The sequence below is a fragment of the Panthera tigris genome, chromosome D2 (assembly GCF_018350195.1).
Source record: "Panthera tigris isolate Pti1 chromosome D2, P.tigris_Pti1_mat1.1, whole genome shotgun sequence".
Lineage (NCBI taxonomy): Eukaryota > Metazoa > Chordata > Mammalia > Carnivora > Felidae > Panthera > Panthera tigris.
The window spans coordinates 30502362-30529084 of record NC_056670.1 but is presented as its reverse complement, the minus strand read 5'-3'; the positions used below and the strand labels follow the sequence as shown (position 1 = coordinate 30529084).

Genomic DNA, 26723 nt, shown 5'->3' with positions numbered 1-26723 from the left:
ATAATGTTTTCAGGGCTCATCTGCAGTGTAACATGTATCAGTACTTCATTACCCACCCCCCCTTTTTTTTTTGGTGGTAAAATTCACTTAACACAAAATTACCATTTTAACAATTTTAAAGTGTACAATTTGGTGGCATTTAATACATTCACAAAGTCACACGACATCACCACAGTCTAGTTCCAGGACATTTCATCACTCCAGATGAAAACTCTATGTCTAAGCAGTCACTCCCTATCCCCTGCTCTTCCCAGGCCCTGGCAATCCCTAATCTGCTGTCACCATAGATTTCCCGATTCTGGATATTTCTTGTACGTGGAATCCTAAAACATGTATGTGGCCTTTTGCCCTGCAGTAGAGGCTCTTGGAGTACTGAAAACTTTCTCTGGGCGGTTGGCCCCATGCTGCAAATAGCATGCAGCTTTCCCTCCAAGTCAGCCTAAGATAGTGTCTGTCTGTCATCTGTTATAATCTGAAGAGTTTATTGGCATTGCTAGTGCCATTCTTCACTCTGCTATTCAGAGTGTGCTATTCTTGTGTGCTGTTCAGGTGTGCTATTCTTGACTAGCCACACCTCTGGGAGAGATACGCACAGAGCCATGGAAGAGGACTACTTACCACTAAAGCAGTCAGTTCAGACACACTGATCCTCTTGGTCGTTGTGGAGCCCCGATAGCCAGATCGCCCTGCTAGTTTGTGGCAACCCGCGAAAGTAAGCCTGGGGTTCCATGCTTGCTACAACACCAGGACTGCCGGGCTGGTTAGGAAAGCCAAACCCAAGAGGGAACAGCACAGAATTGGTGCTGTCTTTGGTAGGCTCTTGATGTGGCATCAGGAGGCAGTTCTGGTAGCTCTGGAGACCACTCCTGGGTCTCTGTATGCAGCTTTGCAAGGTGAGGAACAAAAGTTGACTGGATTCTTTTTTGCCGACCTTTTCTTTTCTGGATCTGGTGTTCGGGATTCTCCAGTCCGGATCCAGCATACCTTTCAATGTCTGGTTCGCAGTCAGAGAGTTAATCAGCTCTGACAGTTTTCCTCACTGTGGTATAATAAAAACATATTTGGTCTTTTGTTTCCAGTTCCTGGCAGAAAACTCTCTGTCTAATAGAAGTTACTATTGTATTGGTTGTTTTCTTAGTACTTAACATCACAGCCATTCTAAGACACTAGATGATTTCCTTTTAATGTCTGTGTGTTCCCTCTTCAGCAAGGTGGTTCACTCTAACGTTATCTTGAACTTTTTTGATAATCCATCCTATCGCTCTCTCAAAGTACGTACTTGATACTTGTATTGCATGAACAATTACATATTCATCTTGCAATCTGCTTGTCCTCTTCTTAGATATTAACGATGTCAAGCGGCTGAAACCTGGGTACCTGGAAGCTACTGTGGACTGGTTTAGAAGGTACAAGGTTCCTGATGGAAAACCGGAGAACCAGTTTGCTTTCAATGCAGAGTTTAAAGATAAGGTAGTGTGTCATATAGAAGTGTAGCTTTCGGCCCGTTTGTATCGAGACCAACTTAACTATATCGTTACCATTTAAAGACTGTATGACCATAAAACAAATGTTTAAAGATATAGGTAAGACAGCCTTGATATCGATTCATTTAAATGTCCTCTTCCATTTCTGACACAAGGAAATGAATTTAGAAAAGACAAAGTTCTCAGGCTTTGGCAAAATGTTGATAATAAGGAAAAGACACTTATCTGTCTTTGTAATGCGTATCTTCAAATTACAGGATTTTGCAACTGATATTATTAAAAGCACTCATGACCACTGGAGAGCATTAGTGACGAAGAAGATCGATGGAAAGGGGATCAGTTGGTAAGCAGGAACTCTTCTCTGTGTGTTTACCACAGAAGGCAGACCAGCTTGCTCCAAAGGTTTTAACGACCATAAACACACTGTATTATTACATTCCTTCGAAAAGGGATGGCTGGTTTGTGAGTCAGTGCTAAAGTAAGTGGGAAGGTAGATATATAAGCAACTGAAAAGTACTCATGAGATACTCTCTGAACAAGTACAAACTAAAACTATAAAAGGGACCGTGGGATCAGAGCTTTGTGAGGGTAACTAGAAGGGCTTACAAGCAGAGTGCTCAGAATGTAGTGAGTGAAATAAGGTTGAGTGCAAGAGTTTTGCTCTGATCTAAATATGTAAGATGTGTTGCAGCTAAACCAGGATCTACCATGCACACAGAATTTACTACTGCTAATAATAGCTAGTACTTACTGAGCAGTTAATATTTGCCAAACATGTAGCAGAGATGCAGGGAAATTAAACTTAACCAAAGTCATCCCTCAATAAGTGTTTCATGGTTAGGACTCACATCCAAGTCTGTCTGGCCCCCAACTCATGTCCAGGATCAGATGCTTCCTCTTGGGTTTTTAGAGATTTACAAGAGAATGCCCACTATCACCACTTAACTAATGTCGTTCTTGAAATAGTAGTCAATGAAGTATATAAGAGAAATGATGTATTTTGATGCAGCAATGTTGGAAATGGAGGATCAAATTGTCATAGATGATATGATCTTGCACCTAGAAAACCCCAGGAAATAATTCAAAAAGGTGCCCTATTACAAAATGAGTGTGTATGTATATTGATAGCATTCTATACAAGTGATTACAGAAACTATAATGGAGGAAAAGGTCTCATATGGAATAGTATTTAAAACAACAAACAAACACCAGGACACCTGGTGTCCTAGTTGGTTAAGCCTCCAACTTTGACCTAGCTCACGATCTCACCGTTTGTGAGTTCAAGCCCCACATCAGGCCCTGTGCTGATAGCTCAGAGCCTGGAGCCTGCTTCAGATTCTGTCTCAGTCTCTCTCCACCCCTCCTCTGCTTGCACTCTCTCTCTGTCTCTGTCTCTGTCTCTGTCTCTCTCTCTCTCTGTCTCTCTCTCTCTGTCTCTCTCAAATATAAATAAACATTTAAAAAAAAGAAAAGAAACAGATTTGTATCTAAAATATACATGATACTCAGGGGCACCTGGGTGGCTCGATTGGTTAAGTGTCTGACTCTTGATTTCAGCTCTGTTCATGATCTCACGGTTTGTGAGATTGAGCCCTGTGGTGGGCACTGGGATTCTCTCTCTGTCTCTCTGACCCTCCCCTGCTTGTACACATGCGTTCTCTCTCAAAATAAATAAACTTAGAAAAACAAAACACCAAGGTATAAACAAGACAGTGCAAGACCCAGAAGAGCAGTTTAAGACTATTGAGAAATATAAAATATGATAAAAAGAAAAGTAAACTATGTTCCTAAATAACATTCAATTTCATTAGGAAAAATTTGCATGTGAAAATAGCCAGGAAAATTCTGAAAAAAAAAAAAAAAATGAGGGTAGCATTGGGGGTGGGGGGAGGAGTGTTAATTATTTTCATAATGTTGAGTGATATTGTTTTACCCAAAGTTTGATATTGAAGAAGAAAGTCAAATTACTCAGTCCTGTTAGAGTTTGGTGGACCAATGCCATATGGGAATTTAGTTTATAGTAAAGTATTACGGATGAATGGTGTTGGACCAACTGGCTGTTGAGGAAGAAAACAGGCTAGATCCCGACCTTCCTCCTTATTCTCCTTATGGCAGATGCACACTGGCAACCACTACCATGTTCTGGCTGTTTCGATTTGTGTTTAAAAGGTGCTGTGACCAGGTAGGTGCTTCATGAGCTCCCCAGGGAAGCAGCTCAGCATGTTTTCCTTGTTTAATTAATGCACCCTTATTTAATTGAGTGCAGCCTGTCGGCCCTCGTCTTACATTAGTATTTAATTCCAGAAACATAAATTTTGATGCAAAAAAATTATAGAATAAGTACAGGTTAATCTATTAATTAGCTTATAGTAGAGAAGCCCTTTCTAAATAGAACACAGACTCAAAATCCATAAAAGAAAGGTTTACTTGTGATATTTTTATGTATCAGGAGACCATTTTTCCCAGTTTTTTTGTAAAAAAACACAAGGGGCAAAATAATTTGTAAATAGCTTATTCGAGTTGATAAGAAAAAGACAACTCAATAGATGGAGAGAAAAGATAGAAAAAGGAAGTTTACATATAAGAAGGTGTACAGACTCACTCATGATTTATAAAAGGCAGTTCAGCAAGATAATGCCCCCTTAGATTTGCAAAAATTAAAAAAAATTAGATGATAGCCAGGGTTACCAAGAGCATACATTCATGGTTGTTGAGTGTATAAATGGGTACAGGCTTGGTGAAGGGGAATTTGACAATATCTAGTCCAGAAGTTAAAATTGCATGTATTTCTTTATACCACTACTGCTAGGAATGTATCTGTAGTTCACCAAGATACATGTATAAGGATGTTCATTATAGTGCCCTTTATAATAGCAAAAAGGAAAAATGTAATGGTTAAGTACATCTATATGATAGGACAGTATATGGCACGTTAAAAGAATATCTTTATATGTTGATATGGAATGATCTCCAAAACATATTAAGGGAGAAAAGCAAAGTTCCTAGTAGTGTACTTAATATGATCCCATTTATGCAAGATAAACACATACTCCACACTCACAACAGCACCTATTTATATTTAAATTTGGGGGGGCACCTAGGTGGCTCGGTTGGTTAAGTGTCTGACTCTTGATTTCAGCTCAGGTCCTGATCTCACAATTCATGAGGTTGAGCTCCACATTGGGCTTTCTTTGCACTGAGCACAGAGCCTGCTTGGGATTCTTTCTCTCCCTCTCTGCCCCTTCCCCATGCATGTGTGTGCTCACTTTCTCTCTCAAAATAAATTGAAATAATAATAGTAGTTAAGATTATATTGCATCTATAGTTTATGGTTTTTGTTTTTTTTAATTTTTAAAAATGTTTGTTTATTTTTGAGAGAGAGAGACAGAGCATGAGCGGGAGGGAGGCACAGAATCTGAAGCAGGCTCCAGGCTCTGAACTGTCAGGATAGAGCCCATTGCAGGGCTCGAACCCACAAACCATGAGATCACGACCTGAGCTGGTCAGATGCTTAACCAACTGAGCCACCCAAGCGCCCCTGATTTTTGACATATTTAACACGATAAGTATTTCCCCATGTCATTAAAAAATGTTTTTATAATATGTAATATTCCATCTCTGTAAAATATCCCATCTCCTAGATATACCATTTTTTTTTAAGTTTATTTATTTAGAGAGAGAGCACACAAGTGAGTTCGAGCCATGGCTTATTCATAACTGATAATTGGTACCTTTGACCCCCTTTACCCATTTCACCCACCCTCCCTTCTGCCTCAGTTAACCCCCAGTATGTTCTCTATATCCATGAGCGTGGTTTTGTTTTTTGTGTTTTTAGATCCCACATATAAGTGAGATTACATGGTGTTTACCTTTTCCTGTGTGACTTATTTCAGTTAGCATAATGTTGTCACAAATAGCAAGGTCTCATTCTTTTTTATGGCTGAATAATATTCCTGAGAGTGTGTGTGTGTGTGTGTGTGTGTGTGTGTGTGTGTGTGTACACACTACATTTTCTTTATCCATTCGTTCATTGGCGGACCTTTAGGTTTTTTCCATGTCTTGGTTGTTGTAAATCACATTTCCCATTTAGTGTTTTTGTATTCTTCAAATAAATACACAGAAGTCGAATTGCTGGATCAAGTGGTAATTCTATTTTTAATTTTTTGAGGACACTTCATACTGTTTTCCATAGTGACTGCATCAATTTGCATTTCCACCAGCAGTGCACAAGGGCTTCATTTTTCTTCTACATCCTACTAACACTTATTATTTCTTACCTTGTTGATATGGCTTGTTGATAATAGCCATTCTAATGGGTGTGATTCACACTGGTTTTGATTTGCATTTCCCTGATGGTGAGTGTTATTGAGCATGTTTTTAGGTACCTGTTGACCAACTGTATTGTGTGTCTTTGAAAAATTTTCTGTCTGATGCTCTTACCCATTTTTTAATCAGATTGATTGTTTGCTGTCAAGCTGTACGAGTTCTTTATATATGTATTTTGGATCTTAACCCCCTATCAGATACATGATTTGCAAATATTTTCTCCCATTTAGTAGGTTGCCTTTTCATTTTGTCGATGGTTCCCTTTGCTGCGTAGAAGCTTTTTAGTTTGATGTTGTCCCACTTATTTATTTTTTGCTTTTGTTTGCCTGTGCTTTTTGGATAAATCCAAAAATTGATCCCCAAAAGTGATGTCAGGGAGCTTACTGCCTGTGTTTTCCTGTAGGAGTTTAATGGCTTCAGGTCTTACATTCAAGTCTTTAACCTATTTTGGGTTAATATTTGTGTATAATGTAAGATAGTGGTCCAGTTTCATTCTTTGCTTGTGCCTGTCCAGTTTTTCCAACACCATTCATTGAAGAGACTGTCCTTTTCTCATTGTATATCTTGGCTCCTTTACCATAAACTAGCTGACTTTATATGAATGGGTTTTATTCCTGGCTGTCTATTCTGTTCCATTGATCTCCGTGTCTGTTTTTATGCTAGTACCATACTGTTCTGGTTAACGTAACTTTGTAAGGTGGTGTGAAATCAGGGAGTGTGGTGCCTCCAGCTTTGCTCTTATTTCCCAAAATTGTTTTGGGCTACTCAGGGTCTTTTGTGGCTCCACACAAATTTTAGGATTGTTTGTCCTGTTTGAAAAATGCCATTGAATTTTGATAGGGATTGCATTGAATCTGTAGATTGCTTTTGATAGTATGAACATTTTGACCATATTCTTCCAGTCCACGAGCATGGAGTATCTTTCCATTTATTTGTGTCTTCCTCAATTTCTTTTTATTAATGTCTTACAGTTTTCAGTGTACAGATCTCCCACCTCCTTGGTTAAACTGGGGTGCCCAGCTAGCTCAGTTGGTGAAGCATGCATGTCTTGATCTTGGGGTTGTGAGTTCAAGCCCCACATAGAGATTAGAGCATACACAGAGATTACTTAAAAAAAATTTATTCCTGGGTATTTTATTCTTTTTGATGCAACTGTAAATATTATTATTTTCTTTCTTTTTTTAAAAATTGTTTTGGTAACGTTTATTCTTGAGAGAGAGGGAGGTACAGAATCTGAAGCAGGCTCCAGGCTCTGAGCTGTCAGCACGGAGCCCAGCACGGGGCTTGAACCCATGAACCGTGAGATCATCACCTGAGCTGAAGTCGGAATCTCAACCTACTGAGCCACCCTGGCGCCCCAGATGTTACTATTTTCTTAATTTCTCTTTCAGATGGTCTGTTATTAGTGAATAGAAAATGTAACAGATTTCTGTATATATTGATTTTCTATCCTACAACCTGAGTAAACTTGATTCAGGTAAACCAAACTTGAATCTCATCTGGCTTCCTATCTCAACCTGTTGGTTTTTAACTCTTAATAGACAGGTTTCGTTACTGTGACTCGTGACTACTTTTGTTTTCTTTCACAGCATGAATACTACGGTGCCTGAGAGCCCCTTCAAGTGTGATCCTGATGCTGCCAAAGCTATTGTGGATGCTGTATGTAAAATTTTCCTTGAAAAAGACCGTTCCTGGTGGCTAAAAAAATCTATGCTAATGGGGAAGGAAAGTACTTCTTTCAACAAATATCGGAGTTCCTCCTCATGCATATTACCGTGTGAGGTCTTGAAATTGCAAACGATGAGCACACACAAGTAGACCTTTGACTGAAGGAAGAAGCTAAGAAGGATGCTAGTCAACACTAACAGGGCGGATGAGAAAACAGTATAATTTGTAACAATCAAAATGATTCCAGAATATACCGACTAACCCAAGTGCCTACATACCTATCACAGGCCATTTTTCACAAAAGAATTAATGGGAACTTACTTGACTTTTTATAGAAAGGACTAAGAAAGTGGTCAAGTTTCAGGCACCATGCAGGAGTGGTTCATAATCTTACAATTTTGACTTTGTATTATTTTCAATTATTTGGATTAACCAAAAGACTGAACTAGATAATCCTAAATTATTCTTATTAACTATATTAAATAAGGAAAACAAACAGAAAACATGAAGTCTGACTTCTTACTAGTAGCCTTGTAAGTGGGGTATAGTACAAGGAAAAAGAATAATTTAACAACGAAGCCAGTATATTTAGGTTTGTCTTTATATATGAATCCTGACAACTTTGAGGTGAATAGGAAAAATTAGAAGGGAAAAACCATTGGCTAACAATCATAACTTTTCAGTGAGAACGCTCTGCCTACTTTTTATGTATGTGTGTGTGTGTGTGTGTGTGTGTGTGTGTGTGTGTGTATACATATATATATATAATCATTGCAAATGCATAAATCAGTTATCTCAAGATGCATTTCCTTTTGTTTATTCTCCCGTGTGCCTTCAAAAGCTAAGAGGCCTGAATTTGTTTCTTGGCAGGAGAGCAAACATTGCCTTGTTTCTATATATTATAAATTATTTTTAGGACTTAAAAATTGGGAAAGTCCTCTTCTGTTCAGATTCTTTTTAATATATGTGTTGGTATACTTTTTTAGCTTATTTTTTTTCTGGCATTAGACTAATACATTTTCATATTTTATTTTAGTTACCACCACCATGTGAATCTGCCTGCACAATACCAACAGATGGTAAGATCTCCATTCTAGTAAAACTACACTAAACATTGTATGTATGTGTGGGAAAATTATATCTGTGTCTACAGATACATCTTACATACCACATCTACGGAGAAAGAGAAGGAAGGGGAGAAGAGACATTTCTAGAGTCCCATAATGTCTGTGGGAAGAAAGATAGCTGCACGGGCTCTCCTTCCCCCCAGCCCCCATCATGGCAGTTTCCCAACCACGACCCAGTGTTCTCCTCTGGGTGCTGGGTAGATGCCTTGTAGATGTTGGAGCAGGTGGGGCTCTGGATCCCATTCTGGCCACAGGCTGCTTCACCCAGAAAACAGTTCTCTCCCCCTGTAGATTTAGAATTCTCTATAAGGTTCTTCTGGTGAGAATTACGTGTGTATTGATTAGTATCAAGAGTAAAGAAGCCCAAAAGAAAACACTGTGATTAGTCACCTGTTTTTGCTTGTAAATGTCACATGTAATGTCACATTGTGAAATGTCACGTCTAAGTTTTTTTTTAAGGCAACCCATGGTAGGATATATGTTGGGTATGTTTTGATCCTTCTTATTTATTTAAGAAAAAAAAATTTTTTTGAACATTTATTCATTATTGAGGGACAGAGACAGAGCACAAACATGGGAGGGGCAGAGAGAGGGGGAGATACAGAATCTGAAGCAGGCTCCAGGCTCTGAGCTGTCAGCACAGAGCCCGATGTGGGGCTCGAACCCACGAGCAGTGAGATCATGACCAGAGCCAAAGTCGGACACTTAACCGACTGAGCCGCCCAGCTGCCCCGGGTATGTTTTGATTCTTAATAGAGATTCTAATTTGGTTTTCTTTTCTCCAAATACAGTGGATAAGTGGTTCCATCACCAGAAAAACTAAGGAAAATTCTGTGGAACACAAGCTGATATTGCTGCGTCCTATTCATCTGGAGTATTAGATGCAAAAGTAGTAGCTTTTCAAAGCTTTAAATTCATAGAGCTCATCTAACTAAAGCAAATTCTGCTGTGACCAATATTCAGAATGTTATCCATCTAAAAGCATTTTTCATATCTCAACTAAGATAACTATTAGTACATGTTTCACTGTCAAAGCAGTTGTAATTTGGAAGTCATTTGTGAATAAACATGCAAGATAACTACATATTGGATGTATATGTTTACCATGTGTTAGGAAATAAAATTATTTTGCTGAAACTTCATTTATAATATTTTTACTTTAATCTGAAGCCTGATGTTACCAAGGAGGCGTGGGTTGCCGTTTAGCGTTTGTTTTCTATCAGTGATCTTATAACTCAATTTTGTAATCATTAGGCTAAAATTTGCTTGATTTTTAGGAACCTGAGAATGAAACGCCTTGTGTTTATAGTAGTCTCGATACTATGTTCTTACCTAATTCCTAGCATCCCATTGTAAAGCAGAAGTTTTTTATATTAGCAGAAAGCAAAACCTTGCTCAGCTTTTGAAATGATATAGTTACTTTTTTAATTTCTCTAATCAACTAATTGGACTCTTGAGTTATTTACATTATATTCTGAGTTATTAGCCCAGGTAGCTCTGTGATTAAGGTCATGTGTTTTGAAGCTGTACAGACCTGAATTTTCAATCCTAGCCTCTCGACTTTAACTCTGTAACCTTAGGTCAGTTACCAACCACCCAACTTCAGTTCCCTCATTTGTAAATAAGATGTTACTTGTGTAATGGCATGTATTAAGTGGATTTTTTAAACTGAAATTTTTCATTGAGATCAATGTAGATTCACATCCAGTTAGTTGTAAGAAATAATACAGAGAATCTCTCTCTCTACCTTTCCCCGTTTCCTCCAAAGGTACGATTTTGCAAAGCGATAGTATAATGTCACAATCAGGACAATGGCTTTGAGACAGAATACTGATCTTATTCAGATTTTCCAGTTTTACCTATACTCGTTTGTGGTGTGTATTGTTGTGTACAACTGAGTCACCTAGGAAGGTTCCTGTACCCTACAAGATCCTCAAGTTTTGGCAACACGACCTCCTGTCGCCCTTTTATAACCACGCTTTCCTCTTTCATGGTCTTTCCACCCCCCCATCCTTAATCTCCAAATCAGCAACTGCTAATTTGTCCTCTAGTTCTACAGTTTTGTCATTTCAAGAATGTTCTATAAATGCTACCATATAGTGGGTAACCTTGGGTTTGGCTTTTTTCACTCAGCATAATTCCCTGGAGATTCTTCTAGGTTGTTGCATGTTTTCGGTAATTCGTTCTTTTTTATTCATCCCTTTTTGTTGAGTGGTATTCCATGGTATGCATACCAAACTTTGTTTTGCCTGTTGAAGGACTTCCAGGCTCGTTGCAGTTTTTGGCTGTTACAAATAAAGCTGCCGTGAACATTCCCATACACATTTGTGTGTCAGTATCACCTTCCATTGTAACTGCTAGGTCAAATGATAGATGCATGTTTATTTTTTTTTTAATGTTTATTTATTTATTTTGAGAGAGCACGGAGGAGGGGGCAGAGGGAGACAGAGAAAATCCCGAGCAGGCTCCTCGATGTCAGCTGGAAGCCCGACTCGGGCTTGACCCCACAAACCGTGAGATCCTGACCTGAGCTGAAATCAAGAGTCAGATGCTCAACCGACTGAGCCACTCTGGCACCTCAATAGATGCACATTTAGTTTAATAAAAAGAAGCTGCCAAATTGTTTTCCAGAGTGGCTCCACTATTTCACATTTAAGATAGTTACTGCTATGCTTGCATTGTATCCTGTTTGGGGTTTGCTCAGCTTGGGTCTGTAAGTTTGTGTCTTTCACCAGATGTGGGAATTTTTCAGCCATATTTCTTCAAATACCCTTTTAGGCCTAACCCCCCTCTCCTTTTGATCTGATGATACGAGGGTTGGATCTTTGGTTACTGTCCCCAGGCCCGTAGCTCTCTTTTCCCAGCCTATTTTTCACAGTGGGTGAGCTGTGTTGTTCTGTCCCCAAGTTCATGGAGGCTGTCCTCTGTCATCTCCACTCTGACAGTGAACCACTGAGCAAGTGTGCCATTATAATGGAACTATGAAGTTAACTGTATTTTTAGTTCTATGGTTTTTATTCAGTTCTTTTTTATAACTTACATTTCTTTGTTGAGATTCTCTATTTTTTAACCTATTTCAAGGGAGTTTCTAGTTGACCGTCTAATGGCAGTCTTAAGATGGCTGCTTTAAAATCCTTGTCACAATTCATCTCAGTGTTGGCATCCATTGTCTTTTTTCATTCAGTTGCGATTTCCTTGGTTCACGGTATGATGGGTAATTGTTAGTAGTATCCTAGACATTTCATCTGTGATGGCCCTATTTAAATCTCATGTCTTAGCAGGTGTCACCCCACTTAGGGCTGACACATGGGGCTCGGCCTACTTTGGGGACTGCGGTTTCAAAGGCACTTTAATTTACAGCAGCTTTGCAGTGTTACTTTGGTCTGCCTGGTTTTATCTGGTGCCCTCGGAGCTTCTGTTGGTACCTGCAGGTGCCGCCTCAAGGGCCTGGTGGGTATCTCTTGGTGGGGCAAGCATGTGTGGGTCCCCAAACTGATCCCCTCCATCTAGCCAGGGACTAGGCCAGTGTCTCTGGGTCGAGGAGGAGAGTCTTACTTAGGCTGCAGGGATAAAGAGGCTTCCTGGACTCGTCCACCTGCGATAGCTGGATTTCTCCCTCAGGCTCAGCCTGCCCACCCACCTAGGATACTTGGTGGAGAGTCTGTAGGGAAGGAGAATACCTCCCTGGTGGCTTATTCCTGGCTGGACTCCCAGCGATCCCCCTTGCCAGGTAGTGTCACACCCACCAGCGAGACACCCATTCTCTAAGAGGGAGGAATGAGTCTATCTGGGCTGCCTTCTATTGCTAGGTTAAGGGTTGGGGAAGGACTCTCCCTTGGGTGGTAGGACGCATGTGCCCTGACACTGTGCTATTCTCTGGTCCTGGTCCCAAACCAGCTCACCTTTTACCACCTTCCGGGGTTTTCCTTTGGTTGTCTCTTTTGCCATTTCCACGGTCTGTAGTTGTGTGTCGCCGTGAGGAGCAAGGAAAAACGGGGCTATGCCATCTTGCCTGGACCCAGAATCAGAAATGTCAGCATTCAGATTTTAGCAATATTTCTCATACTCCTTTTGTAAGTCTGTTTTTAAATGTTGCCTCAGTCATGGTCATGCACGACTGCTGAAGTGATTTATTTGTCAGGATGAGGAATATGTTTTGTAACGAAAGATTATACAACGTGGGGGACTTCATAAAAATTGGCCCAACAGTTAGGAATCAGTCACCAAGGTTTTTGCCAGTTTTTAATGCAGCAAATGACTGTTTTTCCCCCAAGGACTTGGAAGTCAAGCCTGACTATATTATTACCATGGTTAAGTTACTTGGCCTATCTGAGCTTTAGTTTTTCCATCTGTGAGATGGTCATTGAATCATCATCACAGGGTGGGAGGAATGGAGGTGAAGGACTTCCCCAGTGCCGGGCTCAGAGCAGGTGCTCAGTGGAGGCTGGTTGTTCATAATTGTAATCTCAACAACACCGAGTGGGATCACTGCATTTTTTTCAGATAAGGGAATCTGCAACATTGGCCCAGTTGTGTAAAGGGTCTGACTGAGCGCTCCAATTGGAAATTCAAAATTCACTTGCACCATTGCCGAGCCCTGGCCTGCATACGCTGCAGCTGTAAAGGCAATTATGTCCCATCTGATCAGCATATTTGCTCTGCAAGGGCTTCAGTTGTGCTTTTGCACAGAATGTTCTTTACGTGTATAAAGAGCTGCCCCGGGCTACTGCTTTCTGGGCAGAAGGGAATTTGCTTTTTACGTGGACAAGAATGCAGTGCAAATTGCTTCATGGCGGGCAAGTATTTATTAAACAATTATAAACTTGAGTTCGTTACCACATAGTTCATTGTCCCCTCTGTTGTGGTGGAATCTTTCCCTTAGTTATTACAAAAACTTCAAATTAACGAGAAAATAGTCATCAGCAGGAAGATTACACAATGAAAATCACAAGGTTATGTGGCAATCTGAATTTAAGAAGAAGCCTAAGAGCAGTCTGGCCATCTCTATCAAAAGTTTAAACTCCTTCTTACCCTTGGACTCAGCAATTCTGCTCAGAGAATTCATTCCAGTTGACTGAGAGTAGTCAACCGAGCGCACAGCGTATGGCAGCTTTGTTTAGTACGGCAAAACCTGGAAAAATGTCTAATTGTCCAGTTGAGAAGTGGCTAAGTATATTATCAGTACCATGTAGCGGTTCAAGAATAAAGTCACTGCATGGGCTGATATGGAAAAGATGTTCAAAATACATAAGTGAAAAGACAAAATTGTACTCTAGCAGCTGTGGCCTGTGGGCCAAATCCAGCCTGCCACCTGTCTGGTAACTAAAATCGCTTTGGAACACAGCCACACCCATTCATTTACAAATTGCTGTGGCTGCCTTCAAGCTACAATGGAGAGTTTAGTAGTTGGGACAGAGACCATATGGCCTTCAAAGCCAAAAATATTTCCTATTCAACACGTTACTGAAAACATTTGCCAATCCTTGCTCAATCCTCTGATCCTCTTCGTGTTTTTGACCAAGTGAGCACGGGGGAAAAGTTATACATTAGTGGATATGCTTGTACGGACAGAGACCATTTCTGGAAACAAACCACAGTTAACCATGATTATCTTGGGGTGGGAACGCAGACATAAGCACGGAAGCAGTGGGGTCCAGGGAGTTTCCTTCCACTTCATAAGATTCTGTGCTCTCTGGATGGTTTTCCTAAAAGCATGTGTAACTTATTTTAATTTTTTTTTTTAAGAAAATCAAATGAAGTAGAACACCAATGGACAGTGCTCAGCACAGCTAGGGGCAGAGGGCTCCCGGCTCCAGGCAGCCGGGTGCAGGTGACCCTTGCACTACCAGCACTGAATCACCTTCGATATTTATAAAAAATAAAGAAGTAAATACAATATATATGTATAACGTAATATGTATAATATATATGTATACATATATAACATAATATGTATAACAATATACATATTACATATACTTAATACATATATATGTATTCTAGATATATATTCTATATGTATGTTCTATATATATTCTATCTATATGTTCTGTATACAGTCTATAGTCTCTATATATGTGTGTGTGTATATATATGTGTGTGTGTATATATATGTGTGTGTGTGTATATGTGTGTGTATATATGTGTGTGTATGTGTGTGTGTGTATATATATATATGTACATATATATATATATATATATACACACACACATATATATCCTACTCAATTAGACCCAGGAGGTGCTAGGCCCTGAAATCTAATTTTGAACCAGCTCCCCCAGGTGATTCTAACATACCTTGATGTTTGAAACCACTGCTCTAGTCATGAATCTCATAAATCGGCGACAGATTTCTCAGTGGGTTGTAATATAATCAGCATGAGATAACCAGCAAACATCTACCACAGCAGCAGCAACAGCAACAACAAAAATAGCTCCCATTTGTGCGGCCCCTGGCTGGCCCAATTAGAGCATACGACCCTTGATCTCGGGGTTGTGAGTTCACACCCCATGTTGGCCGTAGAGACTACGTAAAAAAAAAAATCATAAATAAAAACCCCCCCACTTGTGAGTACTTGCTAAATGTCAGGCCCCGTGCTATATGCTTTATGTACTTCCATCTTGTTTAATTCACTTGCAACACGGAACCAAGGAGGCCAAGGGACTGTGGTCTCTGAGCGCCTGGGGCCAGGCCCTTGGTGAAGGGCAGGGAATGTCACATCATCCCAGCCCCATGGCCCTCCCCGCAGTGAGGGGCCGGTCTCCTTTGTCACCTGGCAAAGCTACATAATACTGGCTGCAGTTGGTCAGGTGGTCCCAAGACACTAACTGGCTGGGTTACCTTCAACACACAGCACACGGCTTCCGCTCTTGGGAAATGAGGTTTGACCTGGGTCCCCTTGAAGGCCTCTTCCAGAGCTGACACCCACGCCCCCACCTTAGAACCGTAGTATGGGTGTTCCAGTGTGACATGTGGCTCCTCGCTGCTGCACCCTTGCGCCTGGGGCCATCCTCCCCTAACCTGTCCGCCTGCTCCTTCCCTGGGAGGCAGATGGTGATGCTGTTGCACGCCTGAGTCAAGTCTACTTCCCTAGCATCCCTGTCCTCCCTCGCATCTCTCCTCTCAGCTCGTTAAAATATACCCACGTGGGGGCTCCAGCACCCCACGGGGACGCAGCCTGTGCCCAGGGGTCCTAGAGCCACTGCGTAGAACTGTGCAAAGACCTGCAGCTTCTATATTACTGGAGGGTGAATAATCACAAGGTTATTCATAGGTTAAAAGACACACACACACACACACACACACACACACCAGACATGCTGTGGTTTTGAATGCTGGCTTCCCACGGATTTTGAAGAGAAACATGCTATCTCAGGGCAAGGTGCTACCTGTGGCTTTGCTATTTAGGGCTATGCCACCAGATCCCTGGAGTCAAAGTTCATTCTCCTCTGGTCTTGGAGTAAATTCAGAGGTACTTTGCAGAGCACTGCAGGCAAAGAGCTCTGTGCTTCCAGTCGTGAGCCTTGAGTTCTAGCTCTGGCTCTGTGTGACATCAGGCAGATCTTTTGACTTCTCTGGGCCTCATTTTCCTCATTTCGTATAATAACAGAGTGGACTCCTACCTGAGCATATATTTTAACACGGAAGATATCATGTCTCTGTGACTCTGATGTAGTCCAGTGGAGCAGGGATGAGCTGGGGAAAGAAAAGTTTCTCTCGGTGACTCGCACTGGGCTAAGAGCTGGAGGGACAGAAAACCGCGGTCTCACCCTCTTTGCCTTCAAGAAGTTCACTGGTATGGAGGTACACTGAAAAATGATTGTACATGTAGAGAAACTGGACCCCCCCATACACTGCTGGTGGGAATGCAAGATGGTGCAGCCGCCTTGGAAAACAGGCGGTTTGAACATAGTGTTGAAAAAGTTGAACATAGTGTTAACCAGATCACACAGCAGTCTACCCCTAGGTATGTACCAAGAGAAATGTGTCCACACAACAATTCGTACAGATGTTCATAACAGCATTGTTTGGAATAGCCAACAAGTGTAAATATCCCAAATGTCCATCAACTGCTGAGTGGATAAGTGGTATGACCATGAAGTAGGTATTTTTCAGCCGTGAAAAGGGATGAAATATTGGCACGTGCTACAACCTGGATGAACCTAGAAAACATCACGCTGAGTGAAAGCAGCCAGACACAAAAAGCCATATATCTTGCACGACTCCATTTACATGAAAGTCTAGAATAGGAAGCTCCATCAGGACAGAAAGTACATTAGTGCTTGCCAGCGGCTGGAGTGAGGGGGAGCGGGGCTAATGGGTATGGGGTTTCTTTGGGGAATGGCGAAAATTGAGGTGATGACTGCCCAATTCTGTGAACATACTGAAAATCACCGAATTGTACCCTGTAAATGGGTCACTTGTATGATATGTGAATTACATCTCAATAAGGCCATCATGAAAGAAACAAAAATCATTGTAAGCCCAACACCAGAGGTGCTATAAGTGGAGAAAAGAAGCAGAGGGACAATTTGGGAAGGGGCCACCCGGGAAAGACTGACTGCGGGGTTTTGCCTGACCAGAGTCTTGAGAAACAAGGTGCAGAAGAGATGGAAGGGTGTTCCAGACACAGGGAACAGCCCACGCTAAGGAAGTATTCCCAAGGCTAGAGAGGATGTCGATGGTAACGCTCAACCTTTATTGAATGTTTGCACCATTCATTCATTTGCATGCCAGCAAACTAAAGTTATATGACCTTATTTAATCTCCATAAAAATCATTACTTCATTCACTCCGTCAGTTATTTAACAAATTTCATCGGACACCGCCTAGGTGCCAGGAACAGAGCTAACCACCAGAGACACTATGCGGAGGTAGATGCTTGTATTATCCATTTGAGGCACATTAAGATTAAATAAGTTACCCAAAGTGAGAGTGTAAGGGGAAGAACTGGGATTCAAACCCATGTGGTCTGATTCCAGAGCTCATTTTCAAAACGTGTTCTTTGATACATCCCTATAAATAGTAATCATTTAGTGTAAATGCATAAATACCATCACGTTTCTCCCTTCCTCTCTCTCTTACTCTATAGCGCTCACTCTTTTTTTTTTTAAGTTTTATTTATTTAAGTAATCTCTACACCCCACTTGGGGCTCAAACTTGCGGCCCCGAGATCAAGAGTTGCAGATTCCTCTGCACCAGCCAGGCTCTCCCCTCCCCCTCTCTGTCAATCTTTTTCTTTTCCTAGTTTGGTCGAGAGGACACTGTCAGATGACAGCATAAGTTGCAAGGTGCACGACACGTCGGGGCTCCTGGCTGGCTCAGGCAGAAGAGCATCCAGCTCTTGATCTCCGAATTGTGAGTTTTAGCCCCACGCTGGGTGTAGAGATGCCTTACAGAAATTTTTAAAAACTTAAAGAAAAATCGAGGCGTACGACATATTGATGAGATACACCTACGCGGTGTAAAATGACTACCACCACAGCGTCAGCCAACCCCTCCATCATGGCGCCTCAGGTCATTCACCATTTCTTTTTTGTAGTGAGAATATTTAAGACCTGCTCTCTTGGCAACTGTTAAGTATGTAACACAGATCACCCTACTCAACCGCCACTCCACTCTGTTTCTATGAGTTTGGCTTTTTCTGGATTCCATGTGTGAGTGATATCCTAGAGTACTGACTTCTTTTTCTGGCTTATTCCGCTTAGCATAATGTCTGCAGGCTCGTCCGTGTTGTCACGAATGGCAGGGTTTCTTTCTCATGGCTGAATAATGTTCCATCGTGTACACGTACCATGTCGTCTTTATCCATTCAATCATCAGTGGGCATGTAGATGGTTTCTGTGCCTTGGCTATTGTGACCAGGGCTGCAATGAACATGGGAGTGCAGGTATCTCTTTGAGCTCCTGTTTTCATTGTCCTTGGATATATACCCAGAAATGTAAGAGCTGGATCATAGGGTAGTTCGATTTTTTTTTTTTTTTTGAAGAAACTCCATACTGTTTTCCACAGTGGCTGCACCAATTAAGATTCCCACCAACAGTGCACAAGGGGCCCCTTTTCTCCACATCCTCACCAACACTTGCTATCTCTTGTCTTTTTGAGAATGGCCATTCTGAAACAGGTGTGAGGCAATATCTCACTGTGGTTTTGAGCTGCATTTCCTTGATGGCTAGTGATGTCACATACCTGTTGGCCATCTGTATGCCCTTCTTTGAAAAAATGTCTGTTCAGACCCTCTGCCCATTTTTTAATCAGGTTGGTTTTTTGCTATTGAGTTGTATGAATTCTTTATGAATTTTGGAGAGTAACCCCTTATCAGATATATGATTGGCAAATATTTCTCCCATTCCATAGGTTGCCTTGTCATTTTATTTTTGTATATTCCCTCCCTAGCCCTAGAGTCAGCCATGTCTCAAAGAGCCTCGGTTCCTTTCATTGGAGAATGGTATTAGAAACCAAGATCTGGGTGGTGGGTGTGCTCATTGCTACTGAGTTGCTTCTAGGTCCTCTCAGTGGACGCGGCAAGGAAAAATATGTGGGTATAACAACCTGTATAAATACACATAGGTATAAATATTTCCATGTATAGCCATCTGTATCTATATTAAGCCAAATATGAATGCATACTAATGGCTCCAACTCTAAACCTACCCCTCTGAAGCCAGGGCCTACACTTTGAAAGGTCCCTGCAAAGAAGGGGGTGAAGGGACCCAAAGAGAAAAAAGGGAAAGTCAGTGCTGATGAGGATTGGAATAACCCTGCAGAAAATGGAGATGCTCAAATGGACCAGGCACAGAAAGCTGACAACACTGGAGGTTCCGTGCTGACTTTGGCAGCACATATACTAAAACTGGAATGGTAAGGGAAAATTAGCATGGCCCCTGTGCACGTATGACACTCAAATTTGTGAAAATGCTGGAGGTTTCAAGTGAAACATGTGCATTAAAAAAAATTTTTAGGGGCACCTGGCTGGCTCAACCAGAGGAGCATGCAACTCTTGACCTCCGGATCATGAGTTCGAGCCCCACGCTGGGTGTAGAGATTGCTTAAATAAATAAAACTTAATTCTTTTTAAAATTGTGATAAAATACACATATCTTACCATTTAAGAATTTATATTAACCATTTTTTAAAATGTTTTTACTTATTTTTGAGAGAGAGAGAGCATGTGTGCACAGCTGGGGAGGGGCAGAGAGAGGGGGAGACAGAGGATCTAAAGCAGGTTCTGCACTGACAGTAGAGAGCTCGATGAGGGGTTTGAATTCGTGAACCACGAGATCATGACCTGAGCCAAAATCAAGAGTTGGACGCTCAACTGGCTGAGCCACCCAGGTGCCCCATGACTGGCTTATTTCAATTAGCATGTCCTTAAGGTTCATTCATGTTGTAGCGTGTGTCAGATTTCCTTCCCTTTTAAGGCTGAATAGTATCCATTGTGTGTATATATCACATTTTGTCTATTCATTTATCTGTTGATGGACACCTGGGTTACTTTCACCTCTTGGATGCTGTGAATAATGCTCCTGTGAACATGGGTATACAAATATCTCTGTCAGATCCTGTTTTCAATCCTTTGGGATACATAATGAAGAAGTGGAATTCCTAAGTCAGATGGTAAATCTATTTTCAACATTTTGAGCAACCACCATACTGTTTTCTACAGCAGCTGCACCATTGTACATTCCTACCAATAGTGCCCAAGAGTTCCAGTATCTCCACGTCCTTGCCAACACTTATTTTCTTGTTTTCTCCCTTCCTTCCTTCCTACCTTCCTTCCTCTCTCCCTTCCTTTCCTTTCTCTCTTTCCCTCTTTCTTTCTTTTCTTTGTTTTTTGGGTCTAGCGATCCAAATGGGTGCGAGGTAGTATGTTGCGTCAGTTTGATTTGCATTTATCTGATGGTTAATGACGTTGGGCACCTTTTCATGTTTTTGGCCATTTACAGATCTTTAGAGAAATGTCTGTTCAAGCCCTTTGCCCATTTTTGTTTTCTTGCTGAGACTGCTACATTTGACTGGAATGAAATGATATTATGTAAAATCATTGGTACAAAGATAAGGCATGTCTCCTAATAAAAACGCGACAAAGATGGCTTGAAAATCTCCCTGAGTGTCACAGTGCATATGCCTTGCTCCAGTTTCCTAGAGAGCTGAAGACACAGGGAGCTCTGATTTGCCTTTTTCTTCTGAGTCATCTTGAAAAGAGTGAGGAAGGGGCATTTTTGCTTATTAGGTTCCTCAACTCTTACAGGAATGTAACAGGGGATGAAGAAAATAACATACTGTTCAGAAGGACATGGGGTTTAGAGAAAAAATAATTTTCTTTTCTTTTAGTGATTTTTCTGACTCCAAAACCCTTTCAGTTTTGGATGGATTCCCTGTCCATGAGGAAATCTAAGGAAAAACTTATGTTTGTATAACTATTATGAGCAAGGAAACTAGAATCCAGACATACAGATATTTATAAGAATGTATTTCAGAAAAGGACTTGACGTTAGGTGCCCTTTCCCTCTCTTTTGTAAACTAGGAGATGTACAGTTACTTTAAGAAGAAGTAAGTTTTTTTTTTTTCCTGATTGCACTCTAGATTATGTCAAAGGGGAAACGTGGAAAATTTAACGCTTTCCTCTCTTTAAATTTTAAAACAGATTGCTTTTCAGGACAATTTTTCTAATCAACATTATATGCAATCCTCCAGATGACAAAAAGTGCAATGTTTACATTCTTCTCAAGAGTTGAACGAATTTCTAAGTCTTGACATAGATGGTATTCCAGCTTTTACTACCGAGCAGAAAGGTATAATTGATTTTCATCAACGATGACTTTTTGGTTCACCTCTTTTGGTTCTCCTCTCCTTCACCGCCACATTGCTAACGACATTGTCCAGGGTCACTGCCCCATTTCCTCCTCTCCACAGTCTCTTCTAAGGTCATTCCAGTCCAGCACACATACTCGGTACTCCCCCCAAACTGCGTTTATCAGGCTCACCTATGACCCGCATGTTGACAGTTCCAACAGATGCCATGAAGGTTAATTTTACATGTCAACTTGACCCAACTAAGGGATGCCCCGGTAGGTAGGAGAATCTTTCTGGGTGGGTCTGTGAGAGCATTTCTGGAAAAGATTAGCATTTGATTCAGTAGACTTGAGTAAAGAGATCCGCCCTCACCAATGTGGGTGGGCATCACGCAATCCCTTGAGGATTCAAATGGGTCACAAACGCAAAGGTAGGGCAAATTCTCTTTTTCTCTTCTTGAGCTGGGACATCCACCTTTCCTACCCTCAGATATCAGAGCTCCTGGTTCTAGGAGCATACACACCAGCAGCTGCCTGATGCTCAGGCCTTTGGGCTTGGACAGAATCATACCACCTGCTTCTCAAGCTTGCAGATGGCGCATCTGGGACGTCTCGGCTTCCGTAGCCACGTGCGCCAATTCCTCTAATAAACCCCCTCTTATATACGTATCTATATATATGCTACTGGTCCTGTTTCTCTGGAGAACCATGACTAACACAGATGCTTTTCAACTCCATTCTAGGGGCGCCTGGGTGGCTCGGTCGGTTAAGTGGCCGACTTCAGCTCAGGTCACGATCTCGCGGTTGGTGAGTTCGAGCCCCGCGCTGGGCTCTGAGCCTGAGCTCAGAGCCTGGAGCCTGTTTCAGGTTCTGTGTCTCCCTCTCTCTGTGACCCTCCCCCGTTCATGCTCTGTCTCTCTCTGTCTCAAAAATAAATAAACGTTAAAAAAAAAAAAATCTCCGTTCTAGTTTCGGAGTCCTGTCTACCTACCGTTGAGCCTGTGTTGGGGAGTAAGAATAGAGTGGGGGAGAATTACATAAAATTCCTCTGTTCAAACCCTCCACTGGTTCTGCAGATCACTCACAATAAAAGCTAAAGTCCCCACCGTGGCCTCCAAGGCTCTAAAGATTTGCCCCCTTTTGGGAGACAATTCTCCCCTTCTTGGGGCAGAGTTATTGTTGCCTTTGTTTGGACTGTCTTCTTCAAGGTGTTTATACAAGGAACAGCCTGGGAAGACAGAGTCCCAGCCCGCCGCCGCCGCCGCCGCAGGAGACGGATTTAGTATCCCGCGTAACAATGCCTCCCTCTAGGTCAAAGGTCAGGCGGGTGTGCTTGCCGTCCACCAAGATTTGGGTTCTCTAAGCTCTGGGTTCCTCGGCTGTGATGCAAACCCCCTATATGGGCAGCATCCACGTGGGCTGCTCCGTGTCACCCCTGATGGCATTTGAAGTGGGGTTCGTGAGCAAATCACAAAAGACATCCTTGAGACGTCCTCAAGAAAGAATCCTTGAGACGTCTTTGGTGCAAAAAGGTGATTTTATTAAAGCACGGGGACAGGCCCCATGGGCAGGAAGGGCTGCACTGGGGTTGTGAGGAGCGACTGATTATATACTTTCAAGTTTGTGGATGGGGGGGGGGAGGTATATAAATATAAGTGTCCAAGGAATTTCTGGAAGCTGAAAGAGGGTCTCCTAGGACCCTAAAGATTTAGCTATTGTCGAGATAAGGATGCTTGTAGTTTTTAAGGAAGCATAAACATTACAGCATGAAGGCGGCCGAAAACGTTTGGGCGAATGTTACACGCTGCAGGTCTCCGACATCTATCAAAGGGCTGCAGGCTGTAAGGGAATGTACTTTAAACTGCATTTTTCTTGCCTTTGTTTCTCTCATCAACTCCCAAGGATCTAGCAGGGGCGAGCAGAGAAGACACAAACCTGAAACTCATACTACTTGCTAAGCTGGAGGTAATGAAAGCCTGTGTCTCCGCCAGTAACCCCCAAAATGTGCCGGGCTACCTCGTTAGCCTGCAGGTAAGGTGAAGGCTCAGAACCCTCTTAACTACCTACCCCACACATTCTCTCACCTCACCTCCTGCCGTTCTTTCCCTTGTTACCTTGCCCAGCTACACTGGCCTCCCAGCTGTTCCTGGAACCTTCCGAGCACAGTCCTGCCTCAGGGCCTCTGCTATCAGCCTGGCAACATTTCACCCTCCCCGCCATGTCCTCAGGTTCTGTCCCAATGGCCTTAGTGGGGCCTTCCTCAACGAGTCTTAAAATAGCCTTGCCACCAGTAAACAGGTGCGCTTTTGTCAATCTAATGGGTTTTGAAAATAGCATTTCAGTGAGTTTTAAATGTCTTACCTTCTATTATTTCCCATATCTATATACGCTAGAATATGTCTTATACCTCCATTATTTATCATCCTTAAAGACCCATCTATATTTCCCTGCCAATTGTCTGGTACTATTCTTTGTCTATTTTCTAACAACAGTTAGTCTTTTTCGTATTAATCTCTCACTTGGGATGCAATTATGCCTATTTTCCCCCAACTTGCCATCTGCTGAGTTTATGGTGTCATCGTTCTTGTGTCTGTGCTGTTTTGCCATATGAAACTTTTCTATTTTTCTGTAGTTGACTTTGTCAATCTTTTTTTTTTTTAAGTGAGAAATTGCAGGTTTATTTTTTAATTTTGACAAAGACATAAAAGACAAAAGACAAAAACAAAAGACAAAACAACCAGGCATATAAGTATAGAAAACCAGGAGAACAAAGTGCAGGGTTAGATGTCTGAAAGCAAGGCTGGGCTCGAACAGACTTCTGGTGAAACACAAGCAAAAGTTTTGCTTAAGTGTCTCAGCAATGTTGAGCGACATTTGAGACACTATGACTGCTCTATACCCCATCTGCAAAAGTCACCAACGTAGGCTTCAAAGCATCTCTCCTGCTTGTTTCGGCAGGATATTTTTTTGGTAACAATCCTGCTTCGTTACGAACTATACTTGTCCACTGTGTTGAGGGCTTCTTGTGTGAAGAAGTGTGATGAATACAAAGATCGACGTACACGTTTTAAAGTAAGAGAGAACCGAAGTCTGAAAACAAGTCAGGGATAATCACAGTACTTGTACAAATTAATACGTCCTGAGGCTTAGTATTAGTAAGTGTCTGTATACCACCCCCTTTTATATGCACAATAATCTCAGATAGGGAAAATATTCTGAGCATTTTGTAAGGTAACCCTCTAAGAGTTTTGCATAATGTGCCCTTTTCTTTTCTCTGCTCCACCTTTCTTCTTTGCCAATTCCTAAGGCTGCCAGTGAACATCCTCAGGAATTGCTTAGTGTGTCAGGGTCCCTAAGACACGCCCATCCGGGTTTGATGACGTGTGGGGGGCATTCACAGGACTCGGCATATCGTTGTACACGCGGCTGTAGCTTATTACAGCAAAGCATACAAAGTACAAGGAAAAGGTGCATGGGGCAAAGCCCAGAGGAAACCAGGCACTAGCTTCCAGGGTCCACTGCCAGTGTTGTCACACAGGATGTGCTCAATTTCCCCAGCGATGGAGCGGTGACATGTGTGAAATGGCTTCCGTGAGAGCTCACGAGAGATGCAGCGCCCAGGGTTATTACCGTGGGCCAGTCACACAGGTACCTTCCTCCTAACATGTGCCAACATTCTAGACTCCCAAAAGGAAAACAGATGTTTAGCACAAACCACACCAAACAAACATCTTAGTCACAGTGAGCAACTCTTACCAGTGAGAGGGAAGGGAACCTTGCTGACATCTAAGTTCCCAGATGGCAGCCGAGGACCAAAAAGGTAAGCAGGCCTTTCAAAGGAGAGCACTCTGGTTGGCTGTGTTGTTCTTTTCTGCAACAATTTCAGTGACAATCCCACAGGAACGGTCAATGTACTTCCAGGTTCAAGAAAACTCTTCTAATTCAGAAACAAAACATTAAAAAGAAAAGACATAATCAAGCCTGCTACCTGAGATATGGCTGATGCCTTCACATTAATAAATTGTAATCGTACTATTTGATCTTCCCGAGCTTTACTGAAAAGTGGAATGAAAATAAATGAAAAATGAAGGCAAATTCAGTTTGGACTTGATAAACTTAGAATCTTAGTCCTTCAACATAAAGAGGACTATTTCAGGACTGCTAGCAGCAAAGCTTAGAAATGCCCATGTTATGACTGAACTTCGCATGATTACATATAATTAAGCAAAAACAGTTGGTAACCACTTGGACTTAATAGTTTAGACATGAACTTTAGAAGTAAAAGGTAAAGGAGGCATTATAATATCATGTGTTGGAAGCTAACTTTCTTCAGCTAATATTTTGGGGGTGGATACAAGAGGAAACTTCCTTTTGCTGTTCTTGCCACTTGAGTACATTCTCTGCCAGGTCTTCTGTCTCAGTCATCAAAAGAGCCTTCTTTGCTAAAGCCTTGTTCATTTTCTCCAGATGTGCCTCTGCATGAGGGGTATTTCTAATTGTTTCAAGATGGTTTGCCAATCTCTCAATGAAAGTCACCACCAACTCCAGCCAAGGTACCATGTTTCTGTGATGAAAAGCTTCAACAGGCAAGTTTTGCTGGCACAAGGGCTTCAACAGCCGTTGCCTGGGGGACCCTCTTCTTTTTTTTAGCACTGCTTCCAAATGATTTATTCATGCCTCGCAGAGTATGACACTCTGAGCCAAAAAGGAAGATGCACATTGGCTGTATCTTTTCCCTTATCTTAGGAGTTCAATTTCTAGGTTTTTCTGATAGATTTCCGCTTGAATATTTGTGATCTGCTGCAGCCACATAACCTATTTATCCTATTAGTACTTCTATCGGAATTACGTTCAACTTATAATTTTACTTAAGGAGAACTGAGAGGTTTATGTATGGTACTGAGTCTTACTATCCAAAAACATCATTCATCGTGTCAGTTGACTTAGTTTTTCTGTCTGTAAAATTGGAATAACAATACCAATCCCGTAGGGCTTCAGAATTAAATGAGAAAAAGTTTGGGAAGGACGGCAGAGTAGGAGCCAACGTGCTGCTCTGCCACTGCGTAGCGTAGGAACTTGGGTCTGGTTACTGGCCTACACTGAACTTCGGTTCTCTCGTTTGCAAAACGGGGATAAGAATAGTATCTGCTTCATAAGGGCTGCTGTCAGGGTCAAATACGACGAGGGCACGACCTGGAACATAAACACTCAATGCGTATTCGCCGTTCTTCTAAAAACAGAACTGCGACTCAAAGCAAAGGCATTCTGGGATCCACCCTAGGTCGAGGGCGGTCGGGCAACTCTTCTCTCTGAGAACCTACCT

General features: G+C 41.8%; 1 protein-coding gene, 1 non-coding gene and 1 pseudogene across 2 annotated transcripts in view; 2 read left to right on the top strand and 1 right to left on the bottom strand.

Annotated features, from left to right (window-relative positions):
• The window catches only part of PPA1 (inorganic pyrophosphatase 1), a 30361-nt gene extending 20614 nt beyond the window's left edge, over window positions 1–9747 (top strand). Inside the window, exons 7-11 of the mRNA XM_042960628.1 lie at window positions 1343–1470; window positions 1742–1827; window positions 7400–7469; window positions 8515–8557; window positions 9397–9747. Of these exons, the coding sequence (XP_042816562.1) occupies window positions 1343–1470; window positions 1742–1827; window positions 7400–7469; window positions 8515–8557; window positions 9397–9428 (359 nt within the window). The 3' untranslated portion in view covers window positions 9429–9747. The remainder of the gene's footprint in view (window positions 1–1342; window positions 1471–1741; window positions 1828–7399; window positions 7470–8514; window positions 8558–9396) is intronic.
• A 9681-nt stretch (window positions 9748–19428) lies between these two features.
• LOC122232225 lies at window positions 19429–19534 on the top strand. The gene has a single exon (XR_006209570.1). It is a non-coding gene; the product is annotated as a U6 spliceosomal RNA (small nuclear RNA).
• Window positions 19535–25620: 6086 nt separating this feature from the next.
• LOC102955491 lies at window positions 25621–26212 on the bottom strand (annotated as a pseudogene).
• Between the last annotated feature and the right edge of the window lie 511 nt (window positions 26213–26723).